At 42.4% G+C, this 20,470-nt stretch overlaps 2 protein-coding genes across 5 annotated transcripts in view; one reads left to right on the top strand and one right to left on the bottom strand.

Moving 5' to 3' along the window:
- The window catches only part of LOC126177098 (transmembrane protein 47), a 370,462-nt gene that overhangs the window by 155,843 nt on the left and 194,149 nt on the right, over positions 1 to 20,470 (bottom strand). Inside the window, exon 1 of one of the 3 annotated variants that reach the window (XM_049924356.1) lies at positions 9,587 to 9,697. The exons of the other annotated variants lie outside the window; for them this stretch is intronic. Within the exon in view, the coding sequence (XP_049780313.1) occupies positions 9,587 to 9,649 (63 nt within the window). The 5' untranslated portion in view covers positions 9,650 to 9,697. Of the gene's footprint in view, positions 1 to 9,586; positions 9,698 to 20,470 lie in introns of those variants that run through there. 3 annotated transcript variants of the gene reach the window in all.
- LOC126177095 (T-cell immunomodulatory protein) overlaps positions 1,188 to 20,470 on the top strand; it is a 425,282-nt gene continuing 405,999 nt past the window's right edge. The window contains exon 1 of one of the 2 annotated variants that reach the window (XM_049924349.1): positions 1,188 to 1,433. In XM_049924349.1, coding sequence (XP_049780306.1) covers positions 1,399 to 1,433 — 35 coding nt within the window. In that variant the 5' untranslated portion in view covers positions 1,188 to 1,398. The remainder of the gene's footprint in view (positions 1,434 to 20,470) is intronic. The other variant, XM_049924350.1, reaches the window with a different exon arrangement.

Genomic DNA, 20,470 nt, shown 5'->3' with positions numbered 1-20,470 from the left:
ACAAGCATAGAAAAACGTGAACGATTCATAGTAGTTTTTATAAAGAACTATCTCAGTAGTAACGAACGTCAGCACGTTGCATTTTAATAATGTTATAGTGAAGATCCTAGAAATCCTGTCAGCACATATTGTGTTGAACCGTTCAGCTGCCACAGATGTTGCGTGGCGGCGCTCCAGAAAGTAAAATAAGTAAGAAATTCTCAGAGCAAATGCAGCGCCAGATAAGTATAATATGATCAATTTGTATTTTAGTTTCGAGAGATATTATGATATTCCACACATAGCGTCCACGCGATCACATTGTTTTTGTTCTGTTATTCTCTTGTCATTTGTCCTTACTCGTATCCAGTGAATATTTACCAGTTAGAAATGCGGGAAAATAGCTGTTCCTGACAAAGCTCGGCAAGGGAAGTACGTAATTTTTTGCCCCACGATCACGCTATCGATATGACAGATTAATCCCACGCCGTTGAATTCCATAAAGTAAGGGGGCGCTAAAAACTACGCCGGACCTGCGAATGAGTACCAATTATACTTTAGGGCTACGAAAGAAACGCACGATTTCCTGTTACTGATGTGGATGGTTACCACTACACTGTCACCGAACAGCAGTTGCCGTTTGCACCGAAAATTAACTACTCGAGAAACTCCCGGTGTTGGCAGAGGGCTACCAACAGTTTGAACCGAATTGTAAAGAAGGCACTCTAGATTGGAAAAAAGTACTACAAACAACTGAATTCAAACGTCTACAACTGCCGATTCTACATCAAATTTAGGAAGATCAAGAGAACAGGTTCACACTCCTGCGTGACATTTCATATAGCCAGACGTTGTCTGGCGACTCAGTTAAAAAGAAAAGAGTATACGAAAAAGATTTCATTGGCTAATATCACCATCGATGCGGCTCAGAGCAGGAAAATGCTTTTAACGTTTAACAGTAGTACAGCAGGAGAATTTTTTGTGGTATATAGTTCTCATTTCAATGTCTCCTTCAACGTACAGTTTACATTGATAAGTAAAAGAGCAGCGCACGCATTTACCTGTGGGTCTATCACGGCACGCTTCCAGACGCGACGCGACTGGAGGTTACTCAAGACAAGTGGCCAGCAGTAGCGCAGCTGGGTGGGAGGAAGCCCCACTGCGGATTTCCGAGTCCCCCACAAAATCGACTTCCAAGACGGGCGCTACCTTGCGGCAGTAAGCACAACACTACCCACCGAGAAGCCTCTCTCACGCCTCCTGTGGCCAGTCTGCGTATTACTTTAGCAGTGCAGAATATTATGATAAATCTTTTTACTTCGGGCACTGCAGACGTAACAACACTAATGAGACAGGAATCTCTCACCGCAGTGACAAGGACAGCGAGTACCCACTGGAAAAGAACAATACGCAACCTCAATGGAGTTGATTAACGAGAACGGTCAACTCTTTGGGTAAGTACATCTTCATTACTATTCATAATTTCGCTCTTAATTATACTGTGCAGCATTTAAAGCAAGATATAACATACATTATAAAAACACTGTACATAATCCAAAGCAATATTTCAACAATATGAAAAATATTAAGTCAATCAAGACGTTTCTCGTAATTATCTCGTAATCAATAACAGACGAAGCATAACGTAAATTTAGGGGGTACAAATGGAAGATAAATAGATGAAAGCTTTTGCCCGTAGCACTGTGTCCGCCAGCTATCTCTACGCGAGTGAAATGAATGCGATTTTCGCTTCGTCAGAGAAACTATTGGAACGAATGCGCTACGCTTGATACGTCTTAGACCTCATATATAAAAGGGTGGAATGAAATATCATTCTGCGCAATCAAACGTGAATGTAAGGGAATACTCGGGAACTTTAAAACGGAATACTTGGACTAAAGATATGGTATTTCTCTTGAGTGACGTCAGACAACCTGTATTTGAAGAAGACAGGGACCATTTGGCTCCCACCACCGTTGATTTAGCGTAGAGATTAAGATAATAAGAAAGATTAAAATACATACAGAGGCATACAGGCCGCGATTTTTCACTAGCAAATTCCGCGAATGGTATAGGAAAGAAAATCGACAATGTTGGTGCAATGTATCTTCTGCATGAACTTCACAACAGTTTTCCAGGTTTATATGAAAGAGTAGATGTCAATCAGACAGGAAAGAACTACATAATGATCAGTTAAATGACATGAGCTGCGAAGACCACTATAAGACCAATAACTTGATATTGGAGAACCTGTGATCCTGGGGTTCATTCCTTTTGCAATATAGGTTTCACAAACTGCAGAGCATGTATTTTACTGAGACTTTGTACACGCCAACTATCTTGTAAGTTTACTTTATACAACATTACAAGCACTTAATGCCAGTGCCAGAAACATCGCAAGAAAGACATTTGAATTAAATGACTTTGTCGTTATTACGACTTTGGCGGTTCCTCGAAGATCTAAAAACGTGTACACCACGAAGTAGTTCGTATTTCAGTTAAGTAATCGGAAAAAAACTTTATCTTTTCTCTTGTGATAATTGCTGCCCTGTACTTACTTCGATCTATGTTTTCTTCGTCCTGTCATTCTAAACTGAGGATGTCCACGATATTATCACCGTACACCAGAAAGGAAGTTTTAAGTTTCGGTGAGAAACCCGTTCTTTTCAGGTCACGACAACGTCACACCTTAATTACGTATAACAACTTCGTTGGAAGCCCAGAGCCGGTAGATCGATATGTACATCGTTGTCATCTCCCAGATTAAAACAGTGCTGTTACACAAAACTGTGCTAGGCCGTCAGCTGACTTACCGTTTTACAAGACACACTTCACCCTTGCAGCCTTGTGGTATCCAATCTCTCTTCGACACTAGAAGGTCGACGTAATCTCTTTTCTAAAAGACTCTTGTTGCAACTGTGCAGCCTTTTGCAATATTTTCCCTTCACGTTTCCTAGAAACAATGGAGTGGTGCTAAAACTTCTTTAAGAAACCACTAACACTACCAACACTAGTACTCTTTCTTTAACAGGCAATACCCACAATGCTGGCGCGCTGAAAGAAGTGGAACGAAGAGTAAAGGCATGAAAGCTGATGACTCGTTTTTGTAATAACTCTAAAATAATCATCTGCAGGGAAAAGTCAGAATTTTGCTTTGTCACATTTCGTAATTTCTGCAGCTAAGTCTGTATTGTAAGGGATTTTTCAATGTATTTCTAATCTTCTTCACAAAAAACTTTGTGTGTGACTAAGAAGAGCACTAGGAAGCTGCAGCAGGTCTAACATACGATCTAGCGCCTTGAAAACAAAACCACTACGAAGAGACCAAGAGGACGTTTGAAGTTTTAAATGTCTCTTGCGTAGGCTTTATTTAAATGATCTAAGAGACCTTGCCTTCGGAAAAATTGCAGTGGATATTGCACGAGCCCTGTGGCTTCCATTGTGGACGGATGTGTCAGCTGTCGTTTGCAGCTGCGACGCGATAACGTGGTCACTTCCTCTGAGCCTTCTGGGTTTCGCACTCGGAAGTTGTGTAACGCCGACTCGCCCCATGGACATCCAGTACGTCAGTACCGAGCCTTTAGGAGCTCTATGCGTGTCATTCATTCCTACCGGTGTCTCAATTCCGTTCCCTCTCTACAAGTTTACCGCACACCGAAGCCAAACGACGGCAACTACACAAAGGCAGTAGGGAGCGTCAACAATAATGTAACTTTATGTTTATTGGTTTCCGGCCATTACGCCATATAAGAATTTTCCACGTAGACATTTACAGAAAACAGACACAGAGAACAACAAGCTTAATTACGGTACTGACCAGGTCACGTAATAGCAACGATTGTGTAGATTCAAGTTTTATGACAGTAACAGAATAATTATTATTAACATACACATCATAAACGCTACAATCATAATTTTTCGTTCATTAATTTTATGTTATTTTCTATGTACATACATGGATAATTTTTTCGTGAACATGCACAAAATATATAAATTATTTTTGCTGGGGCATTCTGTTACTAGCTAATAGATAGCAACTACCCATGACCTTAGGAGAGTGCTGTTGAACACAGGGACAGGAATGTTTTTCTGAATCAGATTCTTCATTAGTTGAATTCCTAATAGGGGCAAACAAATACGAGGTGATACACATCGACACTTACTTCATTTCCGCACTCATAACAAGCTATCTCACGAAGACCAAACCGGTACAAACGTCTTGTCTTATCCTTATTAAACTAGAGATGCCTCTGCTGCCGTAGCTGATTTTGTGGAAGCAAGGTTTGGCCAGAATTTTGTCTTTAACTGATGCGTAGTGACTGCTCTTTAAATGCGTTGACGAGTTCCAGTCTTCTTAAAGGAATTTGATGTTGCATTTGATAATGTTGCTTCCTTCGCAAGTACAACCACTTCTTCACTATATCTGACTCTGCAGTGATCTTTCATCCACTTAATACCTTAAAGTCTCCCTATCTGTTACAATGAAAGCACTGTTTATTGTGCCGATGGTACAATTATTACAAGATGTTCTCCAGTTTCTTGTAATTACTGACTTTAAAAAGGACTTAGATAGGATCAGTGACTACCAACATTTTGTTACGAGTTGTATGCATGGGGTACTTTAATGTTTCTTACTGTTTCAAGAACAGCGATTGGTTCCACAGTAAAAATTTGTCTTCTAGTAACTGATATTTTCTATACTTTCATTGCACTGGGCAGTAAAATGCGCAATGTACATAGTCGTTTAAGGGTTTCTTTGAACCATTTGTATACATGAAGAAAGAATCTGGCCATTTATTGAGTATCTCCCAATACTTTTTTGAGTGAATATTGACTGTTTCCTTCTCTGGACTGATAGATTTAAAGGTAACTGGTACATTGTAGCAGAATAAGCACATTCATAGACTGGACATTTATTGTTGATAATAACCTTCAACTGTAAATAATTCCACAACATGTAACTATGTAACGTGGTGGAAGAAACGATTACTGATATATGTGTCTCGAACGTATAGGCTCAAAATTATAGAGGGTAGACGATAGTAAACTGAATATTTTGAGATATCACCAGTCCGAAATGAATCTTTCAGACGTCTCCCCCAACGAACAAATCCTTGTAGCATAGACGTTTGTGCCGATGACTGAGAAACAATACATAATCGTTTAGTGTGTCCACAGCGTGGGTTACCACTGTTTACAGCCCACAACTGGTTGCCGAAGATTGATCATTACTTGCAGATGTGGATTTAATATATTGTCTGTAGGATAAATTGCGCGGAGAGCTAAATAAATGTGCAGGGAATTGTTTGGCAACAGGAGTAATCCTAAATGGAAGAAATTTGTCGCTGTGGAAAGAAGCGCAAGAAAACTGCGTCGTTCTGGGCACAGGAAGCTGGCCAGGTTCTCGACAAAGAATTGTTACCACTGTAGAACTTGAGGTGTTGGATCGTGTGGGAGAAATAGTCCACCAACAGCTACCCATTAACTTGCCTGTGAAACACACACTTCGAAGAATGTAGTGGAGCATTAACCACACACGCTATCATAAATAACGAATAGTTTACGTTGAAAAGGAAGCACAACACGGCAGTCATGCCTCTGAACAGTTGCTGTGAACTTAAGGTGTTGCTACAAGGGCAAGTTCTTTACGCCATTAAAATCCAAATATTCATTTCCGACCACTGGTTCCTTATCTAAGTACTCAGTTTAGGATCCTCTAATATACATACAATTTTCAAAGTACGAGAAGTACCTAATGGTGGCAGAAGAGGAAAGGTCTTTAAATAAAGGCATATTACGCGATATAGACGGTGTTATTCAGAAAAAACCAACGGTGAGCGCATACTCATTTACGGAATTGCTTTCCTCTATTAATAATAGCCGGCCGGTGTGGCCGTGCGGTTCTAGGCGCTTCAGTCTGGAACCGCGTGACCGCTACGGTCGCAGGTTTGAATCCTGCCTCGGGCATGGATGTGTGTGATGACCTTAGGTTAGTTAGGTTTAAGTAGTTCTAAGTTCTAGGGGACTGATGACCACAGATGTTAAGTCCCATAGTGCTCAGAGACATTATTAATATGTTCAAATGTGCGTGAATTCCTAAGGGACCAAACTGCTAAGGTCATCGGTCCCTGGACTTGCACACTACTTAAACTACCTTACGCTAAGAACAACGCATACGAACACGCACACGCATCCGAGGAGGACTCGAACCTCTGGTGGGAGGGGCCGCGCAATCCGTGACAAGGCGCCTCAAACCGTGTGGCCACTCCGTACGGCTCTATTAATAAATTATAGTTTGGTTTACTCGGTAGCAGCCGTAATCCTGTTCAACGGGTATTGAATATACACACTTGCACCAAGGACAGTAATATAATTTTAATTATCACATCGGAAAAAAAATGCGGCAACGATTTTAATTTTGTGTCTGTCTGAAGATACTGTCTCTAGTGCTGGTCCTTGGTTAAATCCACAGAACAGTAACAACGGCAGCAGAGGAGTCCAAACAAAATTGTGCTGCCAATACTCACTTCATCAAGGGGTTTACTATTTTCTTTTTCTTCTAGTGCCGTTGTCACCGTCGTGTGTCGCAAGGATTTAAACACGGAACAAGACTACAGACATGTACTTTCAACGAGACACAAAATTAATTTTAATTGGTTATGTTTTCCAATGTGATAATTAAAACCTAATGACCACCTTTCATACAGCTTGTGTCACACACACTATAGCTATATGCCGATAATGATTTATTTTGCAAACGATTTTGTGACATTCTTAAGTGGCTGTCTAGTCTTACGAAAGTTTTAGTCACTGGTATTTCACGATCTGACTAAAAACGAAACTTTTTCAAAAATCGCCAAAATGTCGGAGGCTTAAACCGATATATTTTCATAGCACGCACTCAACAATATTAAAAGCCTTTAATCACCAATATGTCGATTCCCGTCGTTTTATTATAATAACTCGTACCAAAAACACCGCGTTTTAGAGAGACCGTGTATTTGGCGATGCTTTGGAGCAGCAAATATTCAAAGCAAGCACGTTAAGCTAAAAAATGAAATACAGGCTACAGCTGTAAACGACGGAATCCAGCATGGTGTAGTTAAGGTTCTGTTTTGTCACGAAAAAATCTATCTCGCCAATGAAGACATGAAGACCGTAAACGAATCAGCGATTATATATGGCACTTATTTATAAGATTTCAGACTAGATCGCACCAACAGTATAGCTTTCTGCCATCATCTGATCTGTTAAAATGGAAAAAAATACTAACGTAACATAATAGTTACAATTTAGCTCAAGGCCAAGTCAATTGAGAAAATGAGGCAATACGTAATACCGATAACACGGCGTCACGTACACCGGCCATTAGCGACACCAAGAGTACAGCCGCCTCCCACACCCCACCCCCAAGCATAGCCACAGGAATACGAAAGATTCCTCACATGGCACGAGGCAGCGCCGACTCGACTGGCGTCTGAATGCGCTATCGACCATCGAAACTTTTAATCAAAATGACTATCACGTCATTTAGCCACATTTCACACAGCTTTTGTCAGGTCTGATGGTCCAGCGGAAATCGAGACATTATGAGGACAGATCCCTGTAGGCGCGCGGAAATTTTCAGTCTGCCTCTAATCTAGCCTTCACCTAGCAACGACGTGCTGAGTCGCCAGGAACGACACGTGACTCCGAATCCACGTTAACATGGAGGTCCCCTTTCACCGGTTGTCCAAGTTGCCGAACTTGCGCCCAACTGAAGTACTTGCACTAGGCCACTGAGCGTAAGCAGTTATTATGCACGAAGTCTTAGCTGCTTCCTTCCAGCATTACAAAGCAAATAATACCAGTGATACACATTTTAAGCTGATTTTAAGCGTGTATATTTCATTGTTACGTGTTGCATTATATCTTGTGCTTCGCTGCTAGATACACACTTTAGCAAAGTGAATCCATTTTAATTAAAGACCAAGCTATCATTTTAAACTGTTGAAACTATGACGCCGGACACACATCACTAAAGTTCTCTTCCGGTTACAGCTCGTGTCTACCTAAGTATGAGACGCTCTAGCTAGGTTTTTTCATGTACCTGGGTGTAAAACGCATTTGACGTTGATACTCTTATCAGGACACTCTTAATGGAATGTTATGGCCTTCCGCCGTCTTGTCTTTATTATGTACTGTTAAGATTTTCTCAAGAAACAAGGCCCCGGGAGTAGACAACATTCCATTAGAACTACTGACAGCCTTGGGAGAGCCAGTCCTGACAAAACTCTACAATCTAGTGAGCAAGAAGTATGAGACAGGCGAAATACCCTCAGACTTCAAGAAGAATATAATAATTCCAATCCCAAAGAAAGCAGGTGTTGACAGATGTGAAAATTACCGAACTATCAGTTTAATAAGTCACAGCTGCAGAATACTAACGCGAATTCTTTACAGACGAATGGAAAAACACGTAGAAGCCGACCTCGGGGAAGATCAGTTTGGATTCCGTAGAAATATTGCAACACGTGAGGCAATACTGACCCTACGACTTATCTTAGTAGAAATACGTTTCTAGTATTTGTAAACTTAAGAGAAATCGTTTGACAATATTGACTGGAATACTCTTTCAAATTCTGAAGGTGGCAGGGGTAAAATACAGGGAGCGAAAGGCTATTTCCAATTTGTACAGAAACCAAATGCCAGATATAAAATGTAGACTGGCAATGGCAAGGAATGCATTTCTTAAGAAGAGAAATTTGTTAACATCGAGTATAGATTTAAGTGTCAGGAAGTTGTTTCTGGAAGTGTGTGTGTGTGTGTGTGTGTGTGTGTGTGTGTGTGTGTGTGTGTGTAGCCATGTATGGAAGTGAAACATGGACGATAAATAGTTTGGACAAGAAGAGAATAGAAGCTTTCGAAATGTGGTGCTACAGAAGAATGCTTGAGATTAGATGGGTGATCAAATAACTAATGAGGAGGTACTGAATAGAATTGGGGAGAAGAGGAGTTTGTGACACAACTTGACAAGAAGAGACCGGTTGGTAGGACATGTTCTGAGGCATCAACGGATTACAAGTTTAGCGTTGGAGGTTAGCGTGGAGGGTAAAAATCGTAGAGGGAGACCAAGAGATGAATACACTAAGCAGATTCAGAAGGATGTAGGTTGCAGTAGGTACTGGGAGATGAAGAAGCTTGCACAGGATAGAGTAGTATGGAGAGCTGCATCAAACCAATCTCAGGACTGAAGACAACAACAACAACAACAACAACAACAACAACAACATTTTCTCAGCAGGCTTGGCCTTCAGCCATATTGCACCTAATATATGGTGTCAGTGTACTGCCACTTTGTTTCAGAAGTCAAGATGACAGAAAGCCGAAACCGGCAATACTGTGAATTATGTAATTGCGACCAGGGCTAACACTCATTAATGAACAGCCCTCTTGCATCTCATCTCATTGACGACGTTCCTGTCGAAGCAGGAAATATCTGACGGGTCTGATGCTGCTCTACGGTGAAATTGCACGCTGTGACGTGGCAAATTTCTACCTTCTCCACGTCCACGCTCGCTTTCGCGTCCCGTGTGAGGGCGGCCTCAGCCACCAGTTGCGCCCTTACCTTGGCGAGCAACGGCCTCCTGACGTCCACCAGCACCCACGCGGCGACCGCCTGCATGCCCATGCTTTGATGCGAGCTCTTCTGGCAGCAGAGGTGGAGCAAAGCGGACGGCCGAGCCGGACGCACGGTCGGCCAGCTCAGCCGGCGGCGTTCCGGCGGACGATGACCGCAGCTTCCGGCGGCCGGCAGATGGACGCCAGAGATAGCAGGTCGCCTCGACTCCGTGCCGTACCGCACCGCACCGCACCGCACAGGCGGCGTGGGCGTGGCGGCAGGATGGGCTGTTTAGGCGTCTGCCGAGAAGTGACACGTGGCGCGGGCGCCGAAGCGCCAAGTGGAGGCGCTAAATGGACGCTCGCGCTGCACCGCTGTTGCTGAGGAACGCAGCGTGGGGTGCTGCCGGTGCAGCGATACGAGAGCACCGATTGTACAGGACGCTCAGGTCTCCTCACAAAGCTCGGCACCAGGTATGAGTATTAGGGACGCCACGAAAGTGTGAGGGCGACTAGCACGAAATTGCAACTCCAAGGCCGCAAGGTGAATGCTAGCTCAAGTATAGCTCAATTACCTTTTTTTTTTAATAAGGTAATACGTATTGTGGCAACGGCCTAGCTGCAGTGGATACACCGGTTCCCGTGTTAAGCGCTGTCGGGCGTGGCCGGCACTTGGATGGGAGACCATCCGGGCTGCCATGCGCTGTTGCCATTTCTCGGAGTGCACTCATCCTCATTACGCCAATTGAGGAGCTACTCGACCGACTAGTAGCGGCTCCGGTCACAGAAAACCATCGTAACGACCCTGAGAGCGGTGTGCTCACCCCACGCCCCTCTAATCGCATCCTCAATGAGGATGACACGGCGGTCGGATGGTCCCGGTGGGCCACGTGTGGCCTGAAGACGGAGTGCTAATACGTATTCTGCCACCGTATATTCACACGCTTCGTTCGTTCATCAGAAACTGCTTTCCTCCTCCAGTTTCCCGATAACTGCGCTGCCACACGTCCTACCCCGAACGACAACCACCCCTCTCTTTCGGTGCACATAATGGGTGAACGTGAGCTTCACCGATAAAAATTCGGAAGTAACTGAGATATACTTCCCCAGTACTTTAGTATGAAGGTTATGTGGTCTCCGGAGGCTCGTTATAGAGTAAAAATTTAAATATTTATTCGATTTCTGAGCCCAATAAGCTGCATTTCTGCGAAAATACATTCAACAGTGACAAAATTTGAAACATGCTATCACCAAAACTTACAACACAAAACGCAAAGTATAGCACCGGTGCCAAAGTACTGTGATGTAGTTCCTGCCGCTACGGAAGCAGCATAGTTTCATGAAGCCGCTCTTCTGTTACACTCAGTGAACCCTATACACGAGATGTTCGTTGGCCAATTCTTCATCAGAAAACCTATTTACACTGCTGTCTATCACTGTTAACTATCTGTTAACTTACAACTAACGCTGCCGGAAAGAAACCAGAGACGTACCGGAGTTGTACTGAATAGATACAAGAGGGTCAAGAGTAAACTGGGCATTACTGATAACGGCAAGTACCGTAGATGAATGGAAGAACTTTGTTTCCGAGTAAGACACATTCAAACCGTCTACATTAGCAATATTGTGCAGGTATTTTCAGTGCAGCACAGATAGAAAGTTAAACAGAGCTAATACATCAGAGGAAACGCAATTGCTCTCTAACAGTCGGCCGGCGATCACTGGTTCTTTAAAGACAATTCGATATTCTTAGAAAGCAAGGGCGTACCATCTCCGATAGAACTATGCCTACTGCAGTTATTACAATTAGCAGCAGTAAATAGGTAGGAATACTGATTGACCGACTAATTTCTTCGTTTCTCGTGACTGATACTTATATAGTAGTGATATATCACATATAAAGAACTATTTATAATTTTATAACACCCACTTCTGATCACTGTATGCCTGATGATTAGGCCCAACTTGTTTATATCAATACAAAATAAATAACCACTAGCAATAGGCACTTCTTCATGATCACCAGGAAGGTTAAACAAGAATTCATTCATATCGGAAGACTGCCAACGAAATCAATAAATGTGCGCACCAAGTGGCACAGTGGCGTTAGCAAATAAAATCTACACATCAAGTATTTACTTCTCTCCGGAAACCGCAGACAATGGTGACAACTGTCCCCCAGGCGCCATTTAACAAGCATTCCAGGGAATGGAACAGAGATCTTTTCGGACATACGCAGCGAAGTTACGAATAGTGGTAGCCCCTTCACGCTATGCAACATACAACACTCTCCCGTAACACGGGCGGTACTTAGCTACGCAAGCTTCCCTCCTAAATGCAGTATCATCGTGATGATTCGCGTAGCCTTCACAACAGCTTCCTACAACCTTGCCTTATAGTCTATGAGATCTCTCAGTGCGTGTAGTACGAGAGAGACGTCGGGTGAAAAACAAAAATATATAAATAAATAAAAATTGGAAAACACTTATTTTTGTGTGTGTTTCATTCTACAAGGCAAACAAGCCTGTGATATTAGTGCTGCCTGTCTTCCTATACCATAAATGTACGGTGTTTTGATATGGTATGCCACACCTTAATTTGAATTCCAATGTAGGCTGTGCAATCATTTCGAAAGTAATCTCTTTCATAAACAGTGCAGTTTCCTAGAAAACTACCAATGAATCTACGTTTGCCCTTTCGTTAAGCTACAACTAAGGATCTCATACTGGTTCCCTCTCTTCTCTTTTCAGAGGCTCACGCCTCACTCACTGCCATTCTCAAACATTTTTTGGGTAGCTGGTTGCATGACAAATATTATAGACTAATTTGTTTATTCTTATTAAATTTAAGACAGTGAGCTATTTAGAACGCTGCAAATGGTCAGAGTGTAACGATACTCATAACCGCATCCCATAGACTATATATAAACTGTAAAGTGATTAGTTTCACATCATCCGTATAAAAATCGTGTAAATGATCTAGAGACCATGTAACAAATAACTGCTAATAGTTTTAACTTCTTACATATGGCCACAGAATCCTTAAATCTCATCTAGTGCACAATCATATGTTTCTTTAGAGGGAAAGCTCTTTGTGTATCTTAGCCTTCTGCAAAACACAAAACGTTTCGCTCTTTTTTATCTTGGCTACTGCATTCCTGTACGAATACAGTACAGCTTACATTGGTTTTTAGTACTGTGTGTATTCTTGTTGATACTACTCGCAAACAGAGTCATCTAAGTCCTACCTTAGAGGTTGGCCGGCATTCTTAGATTTCGTAGACAAGCAGCGAGTAACCTGCAAAGTAGCGATTAAATTTTTATCACTACACTATACATGACGTGTTTTCAGCCCATAAAGTGTACCGATGAATGCCGGCCACCTCTTAGGTTAAGACGTAAATGAAAGCATTAAGGTGAGCAATATCAACAAAACTACGAGCAGTCACGCACATACAGTGTGGTTGTGAATAACCTTTCGCTACCTGAGAGGGGCCCCCAAGAAAAATGAGTGATCGTAGGATAACGAAACTTTGTGGAAACTTTTGTGAGATGTGGAAGAGAATTAACGAATGAAATATTGAAAAAACACATTTCACTTTCCACGTGAGAGGTTAACATTTGTCAACTGCATACCACGCTTAAGTTTCACCTTATAAACGTTGCCCAATGTGACAATAGTCTGATACAGCACCAGGGATTGCTTTGCTGCTGCCCAAAACATCTCATCTACATCGTTACCCTGTGATTCACACTTTAGTGCCTGGCAGATGGTTCATCGAACCATTTTCATACTACTTTTCTACCATTCCACTCTCGAATGTCGCGTGGGAAAAAGGAACACCTAAATCTTTCCGTTAGAGCTCTCATTTCTCTTAAATTATGATAATGATCATTTCTTCCTACGCAGGTGGGTGTCAACAAAATATTTTAGCATTCGGAAGAGAAAGTTGGTGATTGAAATTTCGTAAACAGATCTCGCCGCAAAGAAAACCGCCTTTCTTTCAGTGACTGTCACCCTAACTCGTGTATCATATCAGTGACACTCTCACCCTTATTGCGCGATAACACGAAACGAGCTGCCCTTCTTTTGCACTTTTTCGATGTCCTCCGTCAATCTTACCTGGTAAGGATCCCACATCGCACAGCAATATTCCAGCAGAGGACGGACAAGTGCAATGTAGGCTGTCTCTTTAGTGGGTTTGTCGCATCTTCCAAGTGTTCTGCCAACAAATCGCTGTCTGTTAAGCCTTCCCCACAATATCTACGTGGTCTTTCCAATTTAAGTTGCTCGTAATTGTAATTCCTAGGTATTTAGTCGAATTGACAGCCCTTAGATTTGTGCGATTTATCGTATACCCAAAATTTATCGGATTTCTTTTAGAACCCATGTGGATGACCTCGCACTTTTCTCTGTTTAGTGCCAATTGCCACTTTTCGCACCATACAGAAATTCTCTGTAGACCATTTTGTAATTGGAATTGATCGTCTGATGATTTTACTAGACGGTAAATTACAGCATCATCTGCAAACAATCTAAGGGGGCTGTTCAGATTATCAACTAGATCATTTATGTAAATCAGGAACAGCAGAGGGCCTATGGCACTCAGATGGGATGCTGGCTACCTCCCTCGCTATGCTCACGCATTGCTTGAAGATCCCATAGTGCGTCCAGCATTCCCAGCCATGGGAACAATACCTTCAACAATGTTTGTCACAACTGATCATCGGTCCCTCGCAAGCAGTGAAATCGACCTTCCGAATCATGTTCTTCAAACCCAGTGCAGAAAGAAGACTTCTTCGTACTCGCTTAATGCGTGATACTTGCGAAGCGGGGCAGCACTGCTGCTGCTGTTTTCATCAAAGCCCTCCTCACGTTGTCCAGACCAGTGTTGACTAACTGAAGCTGTAATTCAGAGTCATGTTTGTGTTTCAACCCTACGTCGCCCTAGGAGTACCGGCGCCTACTGGTAAATCATGATAGTAATACTACTTACAACGCAAATCCTGCAGCGCACAGTTTGATCATCATTGAGGCACCCATACGGTAAATAGTTTCCCGTCTACACTGGCTCAAGAAGCGAAGGTCTCATTATAACCAACCTGTATTACATCAGACCTTGACGGCTCTATAAATGAGATCGATTGGTCCCTCCCACGTTAATCGCTGCTTCACTGCAAGGCGTGGCAGCATGTAATTGGGAAATAAAAAAAGAAACTGAATTACATTCTAAGTTAAAACTCTGAGATAGGCATTACTGCTCATACTACTAAGTTGTTGAAAACTTTAAATTATATGAAAGCTCAAGAACTATAACTTATATACTACCCTTGCAGTTTGCTTTCACTTACTTTAACAATTAATCTGCAGCGCAGTAAGGTGTTCTCATACTGTTAACTAATTTGAGTTTAAGTAGAATTGCCCTCTTTCCAGATGCTTAGAAGTGATTTATGTACAAGATGTAGTAATGAGGCTATAATTATCACTTCGCAGAAATACATTTATGTAATTTATTTCTTGTTTGTTTGCAGTTACATGTCTGCAATTCTGGCACGTATTGAAATCACCGTGCCAAAGTACAGTAGGCAGAGCTAGAAGCACCAAAACATGACGTCGCAACTTACCTCCGCTTTATCAATGCGCGACGCCACTTTGTTTTGGTTCCTCTAGGGCGTGCTACGGTACAATGGCGCGGGGTTTTAATAGTGCAAAAGGACTGCAGACATCTAACTGCAAATAAACAATAAAAGTTACGAACCTGTATTGTTGGGAGTTGATAATCAAAACTTTAAGGCTAACCTTCGTACATGTGAAACAGCGATGCGGGCATCACATCACTGCATGATTCCCTAGGGTGTGGGTTGATCAGAAAATAGATTCTTCTTTCTTTTCACTTTCTTGTTAATTCACTTGAGTTTGTGCAAAACAATGTCATGAGAAGTAACGTGTTTCTTTATCCCACAGTACTGCGTTCAAGTTATTTTAACGGCGTCTCCGACTCTCCTTTAAGATGGTTGCACAATTATCGGCCGAAATATCGAAAGAAGAGATAATGTCCACGATGCATATCTGAAAGATGGAATATCAAGAGATGCAAACTAAATCGGTAAATTAGTTATTGTATTAGCAAATGATTAGGTTTGCGTTATTTGTAAAATCAAGTGTGCCAGATTGCCCTTGAACAAAATTTACGTTATTTGCCCAGACTTACGACCAGTCACGATAAAAACTTCGCACGAGCTACGCAAATACTCCTTAAGTGGAAAGTGATTATGAACATGTGCAAAGACACTTCGTTTTCAGTCTAAAGTAAAATACCTTTTTATGTATTTCCATGTCAAAGAGATACGTGCACAAGGTAGCAGATAATCTATTTTGGGAATAGTGTTGCAAATGGCTTAATATCCTGCAGGGTAAACGCGCCTTCAGAAAAATTTAATAACCATGTCATAATTTTCTGTTACCGTTTGCAGGAACAAAAGACGGGAGAGAGAGTAAAATTCTAGCTTACGTGAATGAGGTAATCATTTTGGATATGAGGACGTAATCTAATAGAGTACTGCAGCCGTGAACTGATCTGATTGTTTCCTGCCTCAGATACTCTTCTAGCCTATGAAATTAGGTTTATAACCAGAATTAATTAAATAATCCGTAACAAATAACAGAATTACTGAAACTTTGCAAAAAATGCAAACGACAGAAATTCGCAAGCGCGCTAAAGTTCTGCACTCCAGATGTAAAGTTCTTCCTCATGGTTGTCCAGAGATTATTGCGACAACCTCTTTCCAACATTATCGTCCACAATTTCTTGCTATCAATACGATAAATTTCTTTTTTCTTCCAAAATCTGTGATAGTTACTAATGTCTTCAAGTTGAGTGGACGACTTAAGCTGTTCGGAAATTAGAAATATTAATAATAATTAGCATAATAATAATAAATTATATCATCGTATGGCATTACAAAACATTATGAATTTGCAGGTTAATGTTTAAACTACACAACCAGACAGCAGCACTCCTTGTCACTTCATGCCAGTCTTTCAGACCAAGACCACCTGTACAGTTATGGAGTGGGCGATTATCCATAATGTGTGTAATGTCTGTTCCTCCGCACCACAGCCATACACAGCCCTTTCACAATAACCGCACGTCTTCACGATGAGGCCACATTACCCTCGTCATATTCGGATGTGGTTTAGTTTCAAGCATTCGCGACGGGGAGTCAAACCCTGAAACATTCCTAGTTGCGCCTTGAATGAGGTGAGCGTTCTGGGGTGTACATTTGTTCCAGCGTTCTTTCCAATCTCGGTGACAACCGGAACGTCTGTATACGGAAGACTGACCCAAAGCTGTTCTCATGTCTTCAGGCATGTAGTTATTGGATTCTGGAGGGAGATACCTAGCCGGCCGTTGTGGCTGAGCGGTTCTAGGCGCTTCAGTCCGGAACCGCGCTGCTGCTACGGTCGCAGGTTCGAATCCTGCCTTGGGCATGGATGTGTTTGGTCCTTAGGTTAGTTAGGTTTAAGTAGTTCTAAGCCTAGGAGACTGATGACCTCAGATGTTAGAGCCATTTTTTGAGATACCTAGAAAAGAGTTTTTAGGAACTTTTGGCGTCTTAAGAACTTGCGCGTAGGCTTTACTTGCGAGATTCAGATGAGCAATATTCGACAGAAGGGGCAAGAAGTGAATTGGAGTGTACATGACATTGCCACTAATGGTCTTCCTGGCCTCATTCAGACGTACATCTTAGATGGACGTGCGCTGTTTACCAAAGCAGGGCACAATGTGTAGCAGCTAATTCCATAAATGAAATAGCACCATAGCGTGGCGTATCTGCATTTGCTTCTCAGTTATTCAATTCCCGGGAGTATTTTTAATCTAGAGTCAAGCTTCTTTCATAGGTTCATATGCTGCCACTAAAATGTCAGTGTCTGATCGATGGTTACTGATTGAAATTTATGTCGATGATAAGTTTGAATCTTCATGACGCTGTTCGCAATGATATGCGTGTCTCTCAGGAGGTAGCAGCGCCAGAAGATTTGTTGCGAACTGCAAGAACACCGGCAGATTATCATAGTGGTGTAGTGACTGGCAGGTTGACCCGAACTTAAGTAAATTTAACGTGTTATGCAAAAAGATATACGAAAAGATCCATTACTGTTCGATTACGATATTGATGAAAATCGCTGTAAACAGTAACTACCTCATGACGTCTACGAGTAAACGTCAGGCTCGCTTAAGTGGAATCGCCCGCATAGAAAAAAAATTGTAGGAAAAGCAGGCGCCAGGCTGATTCTTTACAAGAATCTTAAGGAAACGTAACTGGTCCACCAAAGAAGTGGATTACAAGACACTTGCTCAACCCTTTCTTGGGTAATTTTCGTCAATCTGGAAGCCTTGCAAAGTAGGATTAACAGAGGAAAGAGACAAGATCCCACGAAGAGCGGCGTGTTTCATCACCGGCACGTTTAAGACCGAGGGCGTTACGGAGATGCTCAAAAAACTTCAATGGCAGACGCTACGAGAGTGTCGTTATGTTATCACGAAGATGTTTACTCTTCAAATTCTGAGAGCGTACTGTGACTTTTTATCCCGCAAATCTCGTGAAAATAATGATACATTGCTGGATTGCATTGTGCTTCAGAACACTAATTGTTCTGAGGTGCGATAGAGCACGAAGACTGCAGCAAGAGTGAAAATTATCGTGTTTAGTCTGCAGTTAACATAGTATTTAAACAACACTTCCGACTGATTCTGCCTCTGCGCGTTGTTGCCGCATTCTTTCCCGTTATTACGAAACCAGGCGCAGAGATCGTTGTAGGAGACCGATAAGTTGGGGTGTGGTCGATCGTGTTAAAATGCGGCACAATGATATGAAATATGTCGCAGTGGACAACAAGAATAATCGGAATTCGTATAACAAAGTAATTTTGACTTCAGGGAAGGAGTATATATAGGGTCTATACAAGGGTGATGTACTTGAGGGCAATATTATGGAAATAGAAGAGGATGTAGATAAAGATGAAATGGGAGATAGGATACTGCGCGAAGAGTTTGACAGAGCACTGAAAAACGTAAGTCGAAACAAGGCCCCGGGAGTAGACAGCATTCCATTAGAACTACTGATAGCCTTGGGAGAGCCAGGCCTCACAAAACTCTACCATCTGGTGAGCAAGATGTAGGAGACAGGCGAAATAACCTCGGACTTCAAGAAGAATATAATAATTCAAATACCAAAGAAAGCAGGTATGACAGATGTGAAAATTACCGAACTATCAGTTTAATATGCCACGGCTGCAAAGTATTAACGGGAATTCTTCACAGACGAATGGAAAAACTGGTAGAAGCCGACCTAGGGGAAGATCAGTTTGGATTCCGTAGAAATGTTGGAACACGTGAGGCAATACTGACCCTACGAATTATCTTAGAAAATAGATTAAGGAAAGGCAAACCTACGTGTCTAGCATTTGTAGACTTAGAGAAAGCATTTGACAAAGTTGACTGGAATACTCTCTTTCAAATTCTAAAGGTGGCAGGGGTAAAATACAGGGAGCGAAAGGCTATTTACCATTTGTACAGAAACCACATGGCAGTTATAAGAGACGAGAGACATGAAAGGGAAGCAGTGGTTGGGAAGGGAGTGAGACAGGGTCGTAGCCTATCCCTGATGTTATTCAATCTGTATATTGAGCAAGCAGTAAAGGAAACAAAAGAAAAATTGGGAGTAGGTATTAAAATCCATGGAGAAGAAATAAAAACTATGAGGTTCGCCGATGACATTGTAATTCCGTCAGAGACAGCAAAGGACCTGGAAGAGCAGCTGGCCGGAATGTATAGTGTCTTGAAAGGAGGATATAAGATGAACATCAACAAAAGGAAAACGAGGATAATGGAATGTAGTCGAATTAAGTAGGGTGATGCTGAGGGAATTAGATTAGGAAATGAGACACTTAAAGTAGTAAAGAAGTTTTGCTATTTGGGGAGCAAAATAACTGATGATAGTCGGAGTAGAGAGGATATAAAATGTAGGCTGGCAATGGCAAGGAAAGCGTTTCTGAAGACGAGAAATTTGTTAACATCGAGTATCAATGTAAGTGTCAGGAAGTCATTTCTGAAAGTATTTGTATGGAGTGTAGCCATGTATGGAAGTGAAACGTGGACGAGAAATACACTCCTGGAAATTGAAATAAGAACACCGTGAATTCATTGTCCCAGGAAGGGGAACCTTTATTGACACATTCCTGGGGTCAGATACATCACATGATAGCACTGACAGAACCACAGGCACATGGACACAGGCAACAGAGCATGCACAATGTCGGCACTAGTACAGTGTATATCCACCTTTCGCAGCAATGCAGGCTGCTATTCTCCCATGGAGAAGATCGTAGAGATGCTGGATGTAGTCCTGTGGAACGACTTGCCATGTCATTTCCACCTGGCGCCTCAGTTGGACCAGCGTTCATGCTGGACGTGCAGACCGCGTGAGACGACGCTTCATCCAGTCCCAAACATGCTCAATGGGCGACAGATCCGGAGATCTTGCTGGCCATGGTAGTTGACTTACACCTTCTAGAGCACGTTGGGTGGCACGGGATACATGCGGACGTGCATTGTCCTGTTGGAACAGCAAGTTCCCTTGCCGGTCTAGGAATGGTAGAACGATGGGTTCGATGACGGTTTGGATGTACCGTGCACTATTCAGTGTCCCCTCGACGATCACCAGTGGTGTACGGCCAGTGTAGGAGATCGCTCCCACACCATGATGCCGGGTGTTGGCCCTGTGTGCCTCGGTCGTATGCAGTCCTGATTGTGGCGCTCACCTGCACGGCGCCAAACACGCATACGACCATCATTGGCACCAAGGCAGAAGCGACTCTCATTGCTGAA

Source organism: Schistocerca cancellata, chromosome 3 (genome assembly GCF_023864275.1).
Source record: "Schistocerca cancellata isolate TAMUIC-IGC-003103 chromosome 3, iqSchCanc2.1, whole genome shotgun sequence".
NCBI classification, from domain to species: Eukaryota; Metazoa; Arthropoda; class Insecta; order Orthoptera; family Acrididae; genus Schistocerca; species Schistocerca cancellata.
The sequence above is the reverse complement of the archived record's forward strand: the minus strand, read 5'-3'. Positions and strand labels throughout refer to the sequence as shown.